The following is a 13,614-nucleotide window of genomic DNA, read 5'->3' on the forward strand; positions in this document are numbered from 1 at the left end:
TTTTTCCTAATAAGGATTAAGAAAGATTCAGTTTTATAATCCATTTCAAATCTACCATATGTCTTTAATAAACCTGGATCATTTTCAACGGTGCTCTTTCTTCATATTAACACAGGCCCCCTTGCTATCCATTCATGAGATTTACACTTAAATATCCATCTCCATCTTTTGTTATCACCTTTATTAGAAAGCAAACTGCTTCATTGTAGAGGATGAATTGGAAAGTTTAAAAGCCCTAAAATACCAGGGAGGGAAGTGGATAAAATATAACTTCTTTGCTAAGGAACCCACTGTTCTGACCACATTGCTCATGTTTTATCAGTGATGCATTCTCATATAAATAAAAATATCTCAAGGTAATATCATATGGTTTAACAACTGTTTAACAAATGCATGAAAAAAGGCTGAATGAATAAGCAAATACTATTTAGAGGTTTTTGAAACTACGACTAAACTCACAAACTCTAAAAACTACTAATGTCATGACACTTCTTAAAACTTCAGAATAAAAAAAGTACAAATGGAGAAATAATGCAATAAAAAATACGAATACCTCTAAAACCTCTACAAATGTACGTTTTTTGGACAAGTCCTAGAGGAAAAAAATCCAAAAACCTCTAAAAGTTGGAATTGATTTAAAATGGTCCAATAGGATCAGCACAACTGCGTTTGACTTTTATAGAAGCTTGACAACTGTTACCTGGTGAAGTTTTTTATTAGAGGTTTTCATGGTTTTTATACTAATAAATTGAGAATTTCTGGAGCCTTTCAAAAATAGAAAATTCACAAATTTTTAGAGATCAACAATCAGCCCCTTAGTGTATAACTTGCATTTAGATTATTTCTGGCAAAGTGCAAAACCTTGCACTTATCACCACTGAAACTTATTTTTTGCTGCCAAATTTTCCATTTTGTTAATTTTTCTGCAAAGTGGCAGCATTCTGCATGGGACTTAAAGTTCTGCACAATTTTGTATCATCAACAAAAATACAGTAGCTTTAATGCCCACCTCTACTCTAAGCAATCTCCATCAATGGTCCTCTACTCCATCAACACTGGTTCAATATTACAATGTTAATGTCAACCTGATGCAAATAGGAGTTTAAAAACTAAAGTACAGGTACAATATTTATGATAATTAAGTAGAGACTTGGGAAGTTGCCTATTAAACAAATGTGTTGATTCCCACATTGTCTTTTTAGAAGCATCAACTGACAAACAGTTAAATGACTATGATGACAGAGAAGAGAATGAGGAGAACAAAGGGGCATTGGTTCCTGGAAGCCAAGGTGAGGATGGTTAAATTACCTTTCCTTCAATTTCTTATATTAAAATAGAATGCATGTTACATAGTTAAATTGGGTTGAAAAAAGACAAAGTCCATCAAGTTCAACCCCTCCAAATGAAAACCCAGCATCCATACACACACCCCTGCCTACTTTTAATTAAATTCTATATACCCATATCTATACTAACTATAGAGCTTAGTATCACAATAGCCTTTGATATTATGTCTGTCCAAAAAATCATCCAAGCCATTCTTATAGTCATTAACTGAATCAGCCATCACAACATCACCCGGCAGTGCATTCCACAACCTCACTGTCCTGACTGTGAAGAACCCCCTACGTTAATTCAAATGAAAGTTCTTATCTTCTAGTTTAAAGGGGTGGCCTCTGGTACGGTGATCCACTTTATGGGTAAAAAGGTCCCCTGCCATTTGTCTATAATGTCCTCTAATGTACTTGTAAAGTGTAATCATGTCCCCTCGCAAGCGCCTTTTTTCCAGAGAAAACAAACCCAACCTTGACAGTCTACCCTCATAATTTAAGTCTTCCGTCCCTCTAACCAATTTAGTTGCTCGTCTCTGCACTCTCTCCAGCTCATTTATATCCCTTTTAAGAACTGCAGTCCAAAACTGCACTGCATACTCCAGATGAGGCCTTACCAGGGACCTATAAAGAGGGATAATTATGTTTTCATCCCTTGAATTAATGCCCTTTTTTATGCAAGACAGAACTTTATTTGCTTTAGTAGCCACAGAATGACACTGCCCAGAATTAGACAACTTGTTATCTACAAAGACCCCTAGATCCTTCTCATTTAAGGAAACTCCCAACACACTGCCATTTAGTGTATAACTTGCATTTATATTATTTTTGCCAAAGTGCATAACCTTGCATTTATCAACATTGAACCTCATTTTCCAGTTTGTTGCCCAGTTTTCCAGTTTAGACAAATCACTCTACAAAGTGGCAGCATCCTGCATGGAACCTATAGTTCTGCACAATTTAGTATCATCTGCAAAAATAGAAACAGTACTTTCAATGCCCACCTCCAGGTCATTAATAAACAAGTTGAAAAGCAAGGGACCTAGTACAGAGCCCTGCGGTACTCCACTAACAACTCTGGTCCAATTAGAAAATGTTCCATTTACCACCACTGTTTGTAGTCTATCTTTTAGCCAGTTCTCTATCCAGTTACAAATACTAAGTTCCAGGCCAACATTCCTTAATTTAACCAGTAACCTTTTGTGTGGCACTGTATCAAATGCTTTAGCAAAGTCTAAGTAAATCACATCCACTGCCATCCCAGAATCGAGGTCTCTACTTACATTCTCATAAAAAGAAATTAAGTTAGTCTGGCAAGATCTATTACGCATAAAACCATGCTGGCACAAACTCATAGTATTATGATTTGCTATGAAGTCCAGTATCTTATCCTTTATAAACTATTCGAAAAGCTTTCCTACCACTGACGTCAGACTAACTGGCCTATAGTTTTGAGGCTGAGAACGGGATCCTTTTTTGAATAGAGGCACCACATTAGCAATTTGCCAGTCTCTCGGCACTATACCAGATCTCAATGAATCCTGAAAAATTAAGTAAAGAGGTTTGGCAATCACAGAGCTAAGCTCGATAATTACCCTGGGATGAATACCGTCTGGCCCTGGACCTTTGTTAATCTTAACATGTTCTAGTCTCTTTTGAATTTCTTCATGTGTGAACCATGCATCATTAGTTGTATTACTAGAATTGGGACTGTTAAGAAGGAAACCTTCACTTACTGGTTCCTTATTTGTGTAGACAGATGAAAAATACGAGTTCAGAATCTGCGCTTTTATTTTGTATTAGCGCTGTAGCGCTATAGTATATTGACACTACTGTAGTCAATTGGAGTTACTTTTCATGTGGTGTGGCACCACAAATGAGACTCACGTTATTCAGGGGTAAGCCCTCGCAGCAGGGTGGAGGCAGGGTGTAGTGTAATAATTGGGCGCCAGAAGTTCATTTATGCTTAACCAAGAACAGTATTTATTTACAGTAGCACATATCCACAATGGAGCATGAAGAACAGATAGCATAAAGGCAGCATATACTCACAGTACCATTATAGGCTGGATCCCTACAGGCCAAGGACACATCAGCAGAGGGTTATGCAGCTTGAGAGGAGGTATTGCCCATGTATCAGCATCATCTTAAGTGAAATCTAGGGGAATTCCTATCATCCCTAGTCTCAACACTTGGTCCCTACTCTGGGTTATTAATAACCAGGGATCTTAATCCCTCTAATATCCTCGTCGGAGCCTTGAGCTGCTCAACTACAGAACCTGTCTATCACTCCCAGAGTGATCTATAAAAGAATATGCTATCACTTAACTAGGGCCACTGCTCCTAGGATCCACTACCCATTCCTTTCCAGCCTGCTTGTTGGGCTAAAGTAATGGACCCAGACCGCATGGTTTCCATATATTATGCCACAGTGCTACACTACAGAGAACTACAGGGGTTACAGAAGCAAAGTTAAGACAAAAGGTCCCTATTAGGACCCATTTAGGTGTCCATATTACTAGAGATGTGCCTGTCAGTAATATGTGAGGGTGTCTAAATTTTCACATCCCTACACCTGCATATCTCTATCTATATTCTGTATGTGCAGTGCCTAAACATATATATTTTTTTAGTTTGAGTCTTTTTAAAATTTTGAAATTTAAAAATCAATGGAACAATAAAAATTTGATTACAGCTTTTCCATAAACATGCTAGCAATCGAGAAAAATCATTGAAGCTTAATTGTAGTAATTTTTCTTGATCAATTTATCAAAAACCCCATTCAATTAGATGTTTTGTAAATCTCATTCAAAGTGGCGCATGTTAAGAGGCACAATACAGAGATGGTCCTTATTATTATTATATACATTATTTATAATGAGCTACTTGTATGCACAGCACTGTACATTAAAACTATACATTATAGATCAGATAGGGAACAATACAAAAGTAGATTAAGTGCTGAAATCAAGAAGAGGAAATTGCCTGCCCAACGTAATTGCGAAAGAGTTTTTTTTCACTGGAAATATGGTGTCTGCTAAAATATTCTACTTAAAAGGATACTATTGTTGGAAATTGTGTGTAAACTCTAATTGTCTGGGTGACCACTATTTTCAGTTTTTTCTACAAAGGCAGCGTTTTTTTGTTTTTTTTTGTGTTATTAACAGTTGTCAAGTTAGCCATTAGACATATAGTTTAAGCTAGACCATAAAACATTTATATGTTTCATTTTCTTTTTTCTTTATTGAATGAACTATGGAACACTAGAATATGGATATGATGATGCAGGTATGTGGTTTTAGATTTTATTCTTTAAAAAGTAACAACAAATTTAATATTCTAAATATGTTAATCAATAAAAATTGAAATCTCAACATTCTAGTAGCAGCTTTTTTCATTACTGCTTTAAAGGGAACTATAAACCTGATATATAACTTCCACATTAAATTCCCAGTTATATTATAATTATTTATTGTAAGGGGAACTATAACTAGGGCTTAAATATATTCATTAGAGGTCATTTATGAACACACTGTGCATTGTTATATTTCAGAAGCAAATAGCCATGCTTTTAGCCCAATGTAAAATGTTGCCATCATTCTAGCCATGCAGGAGGTTGTATCTGAACAGGTGCAATTGTATGTGCATGCGGTAACAAATCGGACACAAGTTGCCACTAATATAGTGCTGCCAATTCCATTAGTCTGCATCAAAATGATGTTAGTGCATGATTCTTTTGGTACAAATATTTTGCACTTAATGAGATAACTCTCTGTGGGAACCCTGGAATTACCTCCATATTAAGGGTGATGGTATCTCCATGGTTCCATGTTGTCAGTAGGTGCATTCGACCCAATCAGCAGCAGAAGCAGGACAATGGGGCTTGGCTCAATACAAGCACAAGGAGTGGAAGCACTAGTGCCACCAAATGCATTTACTTTAGGGTAATGTCACACAAGGAGATTTGTTGCTGGAAAGTAGAGGCTTCAATAACAATTAAGTCATCTTAATGAAAGCATTAACACCGCAACAAGCTTATTCCCACTGAAATATATAGTTTGAGATATGTACCATATGTAGAATAGTGCAACAGTATCTCCAGTGTATGGCAGCCAGAGCTCAAGTGCAGATACTGCCCCTACTCCCATATGCAATTAAAGGTACTACGTTTGTCCAGGAACAGTAACTTATGGCAACCAATACAATGTCTGCTTTTAAAAAGGTGACCAGTAAATGCTGCATGCTCATTGGTTGCTATGGGTTACTGCAGCTGGGCATCTTCTATTACATAATCCATATAGATATTACCAGTAGCGTTGCTTTTCTGTCTGAAAACACTCATAGTGCTTATTTTTTAGTTAAAAACCACCAGTACTCGTCAAGTGGTTCCCAATTACTATACAGTGGTAAGTTGGGACAGTTTATAGAAGCAGAGAAGATGCACTATATACATTTATCTAATGGTGACCTCAAGACTTATGACTAACATGACTTTTTGATCAGTTATGGCACTTATGTTCAAAACTCTACTATTCTCCTTAATCTCTTACTAATGAAACTGCTGAAAAACACCCTCCACAATACGGGGCAGATTTATCAAGGGTCGAATAAAAAATACTTTGAAATTCGACCATCGAATTGAAATACTTTGAATTCGAACTATTTTCATCGAATTTGGGTATTCTGTGATTGAAGTAAAATCATTCGATCGAACAATTAAATCTTTCGAATTGAACGATTGGAAGGATTTCAACGATATAACGAACGATTTTTCTTCGACTTCAAAAAACTTAGAAAACTGCTCAAGAAGGTCCCCATAGGCTAACATAGCACTTTGGCAGGTTTAATTTGGCGAAGTATTGAATTCGAAGTTTTTTCTAAAGAGACAGTACTTCGATGGTCGAATATTTTAACTATTTTACTTCGAATCAAAGTCGAAGTCGTAGTATCCAATTCGATGGTCGAAGTATCCAAAAAATTACTTTGAATTTCGAATTTTTTTACTTCAAAAATTCCCTCGAATTCACTTCGACCCTTGATAAATCTGCCCCTAACTGTCAAAAGCTGAATTGTGAAAGCAAAGTCTATAAAAGATGACTAATGATTCTTTGTTTTATTCTCTTTTTCAGGATCATTGAATGAACGGCTTACAGCAGAAGACTATGATGATAATGCAGATCCAGAAATGGATGACATTCCATTCATGTCTGATGGTACAGTACAATTTATACAGAGGTTATTTACAGTAGAAACCCCAGGTTACATTTTAGTAACATGTCCTCCCTACGTATTACCCTGGGGCAGTGTGTAGTTCGACATGCACTAAACCTCCCCACACTCCAATAAAGAGACTGAGAGTGGAGTCTGTAGATTTTACTGGATAGGCAAGTGGAATAGAGTAGAGGTGAAACTGTAATACAGTGACAATGAATACAAGGAATGATACTGCAGAGAAACATATGCAGGTACATATAACATATAAGCAACTATAACATGAACTTATATGCTGGCAGAAATATGCATAAACAATGTCTCTGAGCTGCTGGCAGCTTTAGTGATAGTTTAGTGAAGCTTTAAGTCCATAAGCTTACCAGCTATGCTACCATAAGAGAAGAAGATTGACTGTGTGCTCCTTCCACAGCATGGGCTACAAAATAGTCTTAGCTCCCACAAGGCACTGTGTTGGTCACATGTTAGGAGTATGGTAGCCTGATTACTTCAAATGCACTCCTGTTATTAGCCTTATGGAGGTGCCGAATAGATACTTGTAATGGCCTTGTGTAATTATAGCAAACATCCAGCAGAGGGAGTTCACCAAAAGGGAGCAATAGAATAAGCAAACCTGATGACAGCTTATGCTGGAGAAATGACAATTACCCAACAACTAAATGGTGGATATTTTTTAATGGTTTATACTTGTCCATTGAGGTTGGCAAGGGTTACAGAGCAGGGACATCTGCAGTTTGTCACTCTCGCCTTATTATTTATAAAAAGAAGCTGCTGGATGTTTGTATGGTGGTTTCCCTCAACACATGTTTAATGGTCAGTTCTCCACAGAGGCTGCTGTAATTATTTGAAGTATTAGTCTGGTATAAAATCTTTTTGTTCCTCTTACATTAACCTCAAAGGACTTGTTGTTTTATAGATGGAAACCTTCCACAGAACCTGCAGTCAGACTGTGGATATGATGATGCAGGTATGGGGTTTATTTATTTATTTATAACAATATTACACTTGGGACATCTAACCTAGCTAGATGATTCTTTATATAGGAGCAGCATATTTCATAACTGCTGTTTGGGGACTAGTTGCTTTGGTCAGACTATAAGCTGATCAGTTCTACATGAAAGTGTATCATCATTTTATTCCACATAAAAGTTTCTGGATCTTGGATAGATCCGTCCTTGTGTGGCCACCTTAAAGCCACAGTCAGACCTGGGTAAGGGTCCAGTTCTCTCACTTCTCTCTCTGATCAGCTTGAAGACTGATTGGTCAGAACTACTCCAGGTCTGCCTCTGCTATAACCGACCAACATGTTCTCTGTGAATCTGCACTAAAATATGTTCTTTGCATGGATGTTTCATTCAAAGCTAAACCACAATATTCTGTAATATTGAACAAAAAATATAATTATGGTGCCTCAGTTTTTCACTGTTGCTTTTTAGGACCGAGAAAAAAAGACTTTTTTAGGACAGAACCTAATTTTAAAAACTGTTCTTTGACAAGTTACACTGCACCACCTTTTACAATTGATCTGAATTTATTCCTAATAAATACTATTAAATACTAAGGTGTTATGTAATAAAATGTGCAACGTTTGCTAAAAGTTTAATCTCCTATACCAACCAAATCAGCAGATAACTGTGGCATTTATTGGTCACCCATTTCAATGCAAACATCTTATTGGTTGTTATGAGTCATCGTGCCTGGACATCTTATTGGTTGTTATGAGTCATCGTGCCTGGACATCTTATTGGTTGTTATGAGTCACTGTGCCTGGACAAACATTGTGCCTTTTATATCATATGGGGGTTTGAGCACCAGCATTTTATGATCCTACCTCCAACACTCTTTTAACATGTTGGGTGGCAAAGACATGAAAGTGAAAGGCAGAAATGGAAGATCTACAGTTCCAGCACTATAGTGGTTATAGCAGACCTGTTACTCAGACATAAAAAACTGTATAATAAAAGTCCTTTCCAAATTAGACATGAACCCCAAATTATTTTTTTCATTAAAATATCTATACATAAAGTAAAAGTCCTTTCCAAATTAGACATGAAACCCAAATAATTTTTTTTTCATTAAAACATCCATACTTGTTATAAATGCATTAAAGATTTCAATGTATATTGCCTGCCCCACCACTATGCCTTAGGCAAGCAATTACTTTCACTTTCCATTCTGCATTTGCTACATGTCGCTGCTCTCCCCACATTCCCCCTCCCTGTTCACAGTCTATAATTGTGTAGCCAAGGCTTGGGCATCAGGTCCCCATTCTGGTGCATAAACAAGATTTTGAGGCATTACATTGCTTGTCTTAAGTGTCCACAAAATGGCTGCTGCCTGCTTGCTGTGGTGGTGGATTCAAAGGCTGACTGCAAAAATGGTTTAAATAATTTATGTAGCGTAAATAAAGTTTATTTTGTTTAGGAACACAATAGATAAGAATTTGGAATTTTTAGAGTGACAGGTCCGCTTTAAATAGTTACAGGCAGTGAGTTGGGTTATTTAAAAAGGTACAATAAAACAAAATTCAATTAGTAATTACATAATAGTTAATTATTTAGAATAGTAAATATGTACATGTAAATGTGTACCCATTATTTGGAAATATTTTAATGGAAGAATATAAATTTTAAAAAATGATTTCCTTTTTCCTTGTAATAAAACAGTAGCTTGTACTTGGTCCCAACTAAGATATAATGAATCCTCAATGTTTAGTTTATTTAATGCTTACGTGATTTTTAGTAGACAAAATATGGAAATCCAAATTACAGAAAGATCCCTTATCTAGAAAACCCTAGGTCGTGAGCATTCTGGATAACAGGTCCCATATCTGTATTGCATTTGTTACATGTTTTATCTATTGGTGTAAAACTGTTATGTTTTATATTAGAAATCCAGTCTCCAGTCGCAGAGAATACAGCAAATGGACTGCACCATCCTCCTTCAATATCTGTCAACTGTGATTATGATGACACAGACTTGGGTGACTAGAAGCCAATCATCAAGAAGCCAACAACTGTATCATCAATAGTTCTGGTTATTCCAAGGGGAATGTTCTACTTACTATCGTTTCTCTATCAAATCATTTATTTTTTAGATTACATAAGTGCCTGGTACAATAAAAGTGGATTTACCACATTTTTTATTATATAATGAAAGAATATTTAATTCTAAGCAACTTTTGAATATACTAATCATTGATTAAAATGCTTCTATAGTTATAGGGGGTTATTTACTAAAATCTGAATTCATCTTCCAATAAAAAAAAAGCTTGATCAAGCTCCCATGCCTGATTTTGCCTTTTATATTAATACATGAACTCAATTTAATCAGATCAGTCACAAACTCGAAAAAATTGAGCCAAAGCCTGAATTGTACAATTTTTTCTGACTTTTCTCCCAAGAAGCTCAATTTGTCGAAAACCCAGAAAAAGGCGTATTTTTGGGCTAAATCCAGCATAGACCATGATAACTTCAAATTGGGATTGGTGCCTCTCCCATTGACTTCGCCATCTCGGACCTCGACAGGTCCGAGATGGCGGATTTTCGGGTTTGGGCTTTTTGCAGCATCAGGGTATAATATAATACATTTTTTCCACAAAAAAATTTAGTTTTTTTCCAAAAAAAGCTGGATCTGAAATTTGAGGTTTAGTAAATAACTCCCTTAAAGATAATTGTAAATATAATGGCATTTGCATTATTTGTGTCCAGCAGTGGAATATTCCTTGTGTACTGTATATCTGATTATGTGCTGGAAAGTAGAGAATTCCAGGCAAATAAAGTGCTGTTCATGAAATGTCTCATGAATTTGTCTCATACTCCAATACCCTTATTCCCTTTTGAAAAGAACAATTTGATGTGTGCAATAAGCACTATTAACTCATCTTAACTTCTCTATTATTTAGCATCAATTTTTATTCACATTCATTCTCCAAGCAGTTCACACAGATGTTGGTACATTTACTTAGCTCGAGTGAAGGATTAGAATGAAAAATACTTTGAATTTCAAAGTATTTTTTTGTCTACTTCAACCATCGAATTGGCTTCTTCGACCTTCGACTATGACTTTGAATCGAACAGTTTGAACTAAAAATCGTTTGACTATTCGACCATTCGATAGTCGAAGTACTGTCTCTTTAAAAAAAACTTTGACCCCCTACTTTGCCACCTAAAACCTACTGAAGTGCAATGTTAGCCTATGGGGAAGGTCCCCATAGGCTTTCTAATGTTTTTTTGGTCGAAGAAAAATCATTCGATCGATGGATTAAAATCCTTCGAATCGTTCGATTTGAAGGATTTAATCGTTCGATCAATTGATTTTTCCTTCGATCGTTCGATCGAACGAATTGCGGTAAATCCTTCGACTTCGATATTTGAAGTTGAAGGATTTAACTTCAATGGTCGAATGTCGAGGATTAATTAACCCTTGATATTCGACCCATAGTAAATGTGCCCCATGTGCCCCATAGTTTAGTTCTGAGGGTCCCAACCTTTTTTACCCATGAGCCACATTCAGATGTAAAAAGAGTTAGGCAGTAACACAAACAAGAAAAATATTCCTGGGACGCCAAATAACTGAGCAGAAGTGCTTGGAACTGCCTCTTCTGTCATTTATTAACTTCACTTGGAACCATCTGACATTGCCAGTGCTGTTAGTTTTTAGCCTGAAAATACTCTTGTGCACATGTATGGGTTACGACCCACAAATGCTGTCAGGTTTCCATTTCTGCAATGCTGGTTCCTTCAGTGAAAAACTCACCATCTCAAATATAAATTTGTCCCCATACACTTCTATAAATACTGCATAAACATGTTTCTAACTATATGCTATGAGTTACATGATCACTAATTTATTGTTGCATTGAACCTGCTGATTTCAGTGGAGCTCCTGTATTGCTTGCCACTACTGCACCATCATTCAAGCTCAAGAACATCCAAAATATATGAAATCATAGAAAGTCTAGAAAATTATTTAAAAAAAACTGTATATGTGAAATAGTGGTACATTGCTGTGTTCCATTTATTATAACATGAACAAACATAACAAACATTCAGCAATTCCACTACATCGTAGAGCATGTACTGAGTTTATTTTACATTGTGGTCAAACAGCCTGGCATGTTCTGTACACCCATTGGCCACTTGAGTGATAAGGGATTATTTAAGCACATTGTGCAAAGTTTTGTGTGCTGTTCCATGGGGTTTTCCCTCACAATGCATAATTTAACCCCAGAATTAAAGTGTCATTGCAGTCACAAAGTGACATTGTGTCTTACTTAGTTGCACCTGATTCTCAAAAATTACATGTATGAATTTCATTGCCAGACATATTTATGTGGACATACATTTGGCATAATTTCTGGTGTTGGGGCTGTGAGTAACGTCTGCAGCTGATCCTTTGGATGCAAGTGCTGTGCCTATTTACAATGGCCACAACAGGAACCCATGAGATACTAAAAACAAGTGAGAAGCAAGCACTAAAAACTTTGGAGAATGATAGATCTATTGTCATCCGTTCTGCAGCTAAGGGTGGAATGGTGGTTGTCCTCAACTATGAGGACTACAAACAAGAAGCCATACGGCAATTATCAGAGACTCGTACACTTTTCTCCACTCTAATCCCACCACAAATTTCCAAAAAATCTTATATACCTTGGTAGATAGGGCAAAACAAGCTCATCTTTTAAATGAAAGACAAGTAGATTTTCTCAAAGTACAATATCCAGTGATCCAGTGATACTTTTACCATGTACCAAAGGTACACAAGGAGACATGCCCCCCAGTGGGTAGACCAATCATATTTGGAATAGGGTCTTTGGGAGAACCACTGGCACAATTAGTGGACACATACTTACAACCCCTTGGTTTTATGGCTACACAGCTATATTAGAGATACTATAGTCAACATGTCATGGGATTATTGTCTATGCTTAACTGGAAGAGTCATTTTATTTGGACATCTTTAGATTAAGGGGCAGATGTATGAAGGGTCGAATATCGAGGGTTAATTAACCCTCGATATTCGACTAGGAACTAAAATCCTTCGACTTCGAATATCGAAGTCGAAGGATTTAGCGCAAATCCTACGATCGAACGATCGAAGGATTATTCCTTCGATCGAACGATTAAATCCCGATCGAAGGAATATCCTTCGATCAAAAAAACTTAGGCAAGCCTATGGGGACCTTCCCCATAGGCTAACATTGACTTCGGTAGCTTTTAGCTGCCGAAGTAGGGGGTCGAAGTTTTTTTTTAAAGAGGCAGTACTTCGACTATCGAATGGTCGAATAGTCGAACGATTTGTAGTCGTAGTCGAAGGTCGAACTAGCCCATTCGATGGTCGAAGTAGCCCAAAAAACACTTCGAAATTCGACGTTTTTTTAATTCGAATCCTTCACTCGAGCTTCATGAATCGGCCCCTTAGTGTCTTTATACACCTGTATCTCCCACAACATTGTCAAATACAAGAGTCCTCTGCACTCAACCCATTATCAATATATTTAAGACAGCGACATTTTGTGCATACTGCTACTGAAAAATGCCTTACCCTTTAAACAAAACAGGGATTGTTTGTCCATATATTGCAATATATTTAAGCTGGCCAACTACGTCAAAGTCATCCCATATCTGGCCAGTCCTACGCTCAATTTTATCTGATTCATTAAGAATTCTGTTGCTTCATTATACATTTTACAAAGGGACTTGGTTTTACCTGCAACTTAACTTGCTGCTTTCAAAGTAAAACTCCCATACTTGGCTGCCCTTTTATTAGACACCAGTGGGATCACCTGACTATAGCTGGGAAGGGTGGGAGCTACAACATGGAGCTGGTCACTGCTCCTGTATAAACTATAACAAACAAGGGAAAGTTTTAAAAAATAGTGGTGAGCACAACTTTCCCTTGTTTGTTATAGTTTATACAGGAGCAGTGACCAGCTCCATGTTGTAGCTCCCACCCTTCCCAGCTATAGTCAGGTGATCCCACTGGTGTCTAATAAAAGGGCAGCCAAGTTTGGGAGGTTTACTTTGAAAGCAGCAAGTTAAGTTGCAGGTAA

The 13,614-nt window shown here is 36.8% G+C and overlaps 1 protein-coding gene across 1 annotated transcript in view; it reads left to right on the forward strand.

Moving 5' to 3' along the window:
• Positions 1-13,614, forward strand: part of LOC108699031 — a 204,830-nt gene that overhangs the window by 76,939 nt on the left and 114,277 nt on the right. Inside the window, exons 18-23 of the mRNA XM_041573941.1 lie at positions 1,203-1,289; positions 4,599-4,619; positions 6,461-6,544; positions 7,477-7,527; positions 9,451-9,543; positions 11,999-12,157. Coding sequence (XP_041429875.1) covers positions 1,203-1,289; positions 4,599-4,619; positions 6,461-6,544; positions 7,477-7,527; positions 9,451-9,543; positions 11,999-12,157 — 495 coding nt within the window. The remainder of the gene's footprint in view (positions 1-1,202; positions 1,290-4,598; positions 4,620-6,460; positions 6,545-7,476; positions 7,528-9,450; positions 9,544-11,998; positions 12,158-13,614) is intronic.

This window comes from Xenopus laevis, chromosome 8L (assembly GCF_017654675.1).
Source record: "Xenopus laevis strain J_2021 chromosome 8L, Xenopus_laevis_v10.1, whole genome shotgun sequence".
In the NCBI taxonomy this organism is placed as follows: Eukaryota; Metazoa; Chordata; class Amphibia; order Anura; family Pipidae; genus Xenopus; species Xenopus laevis.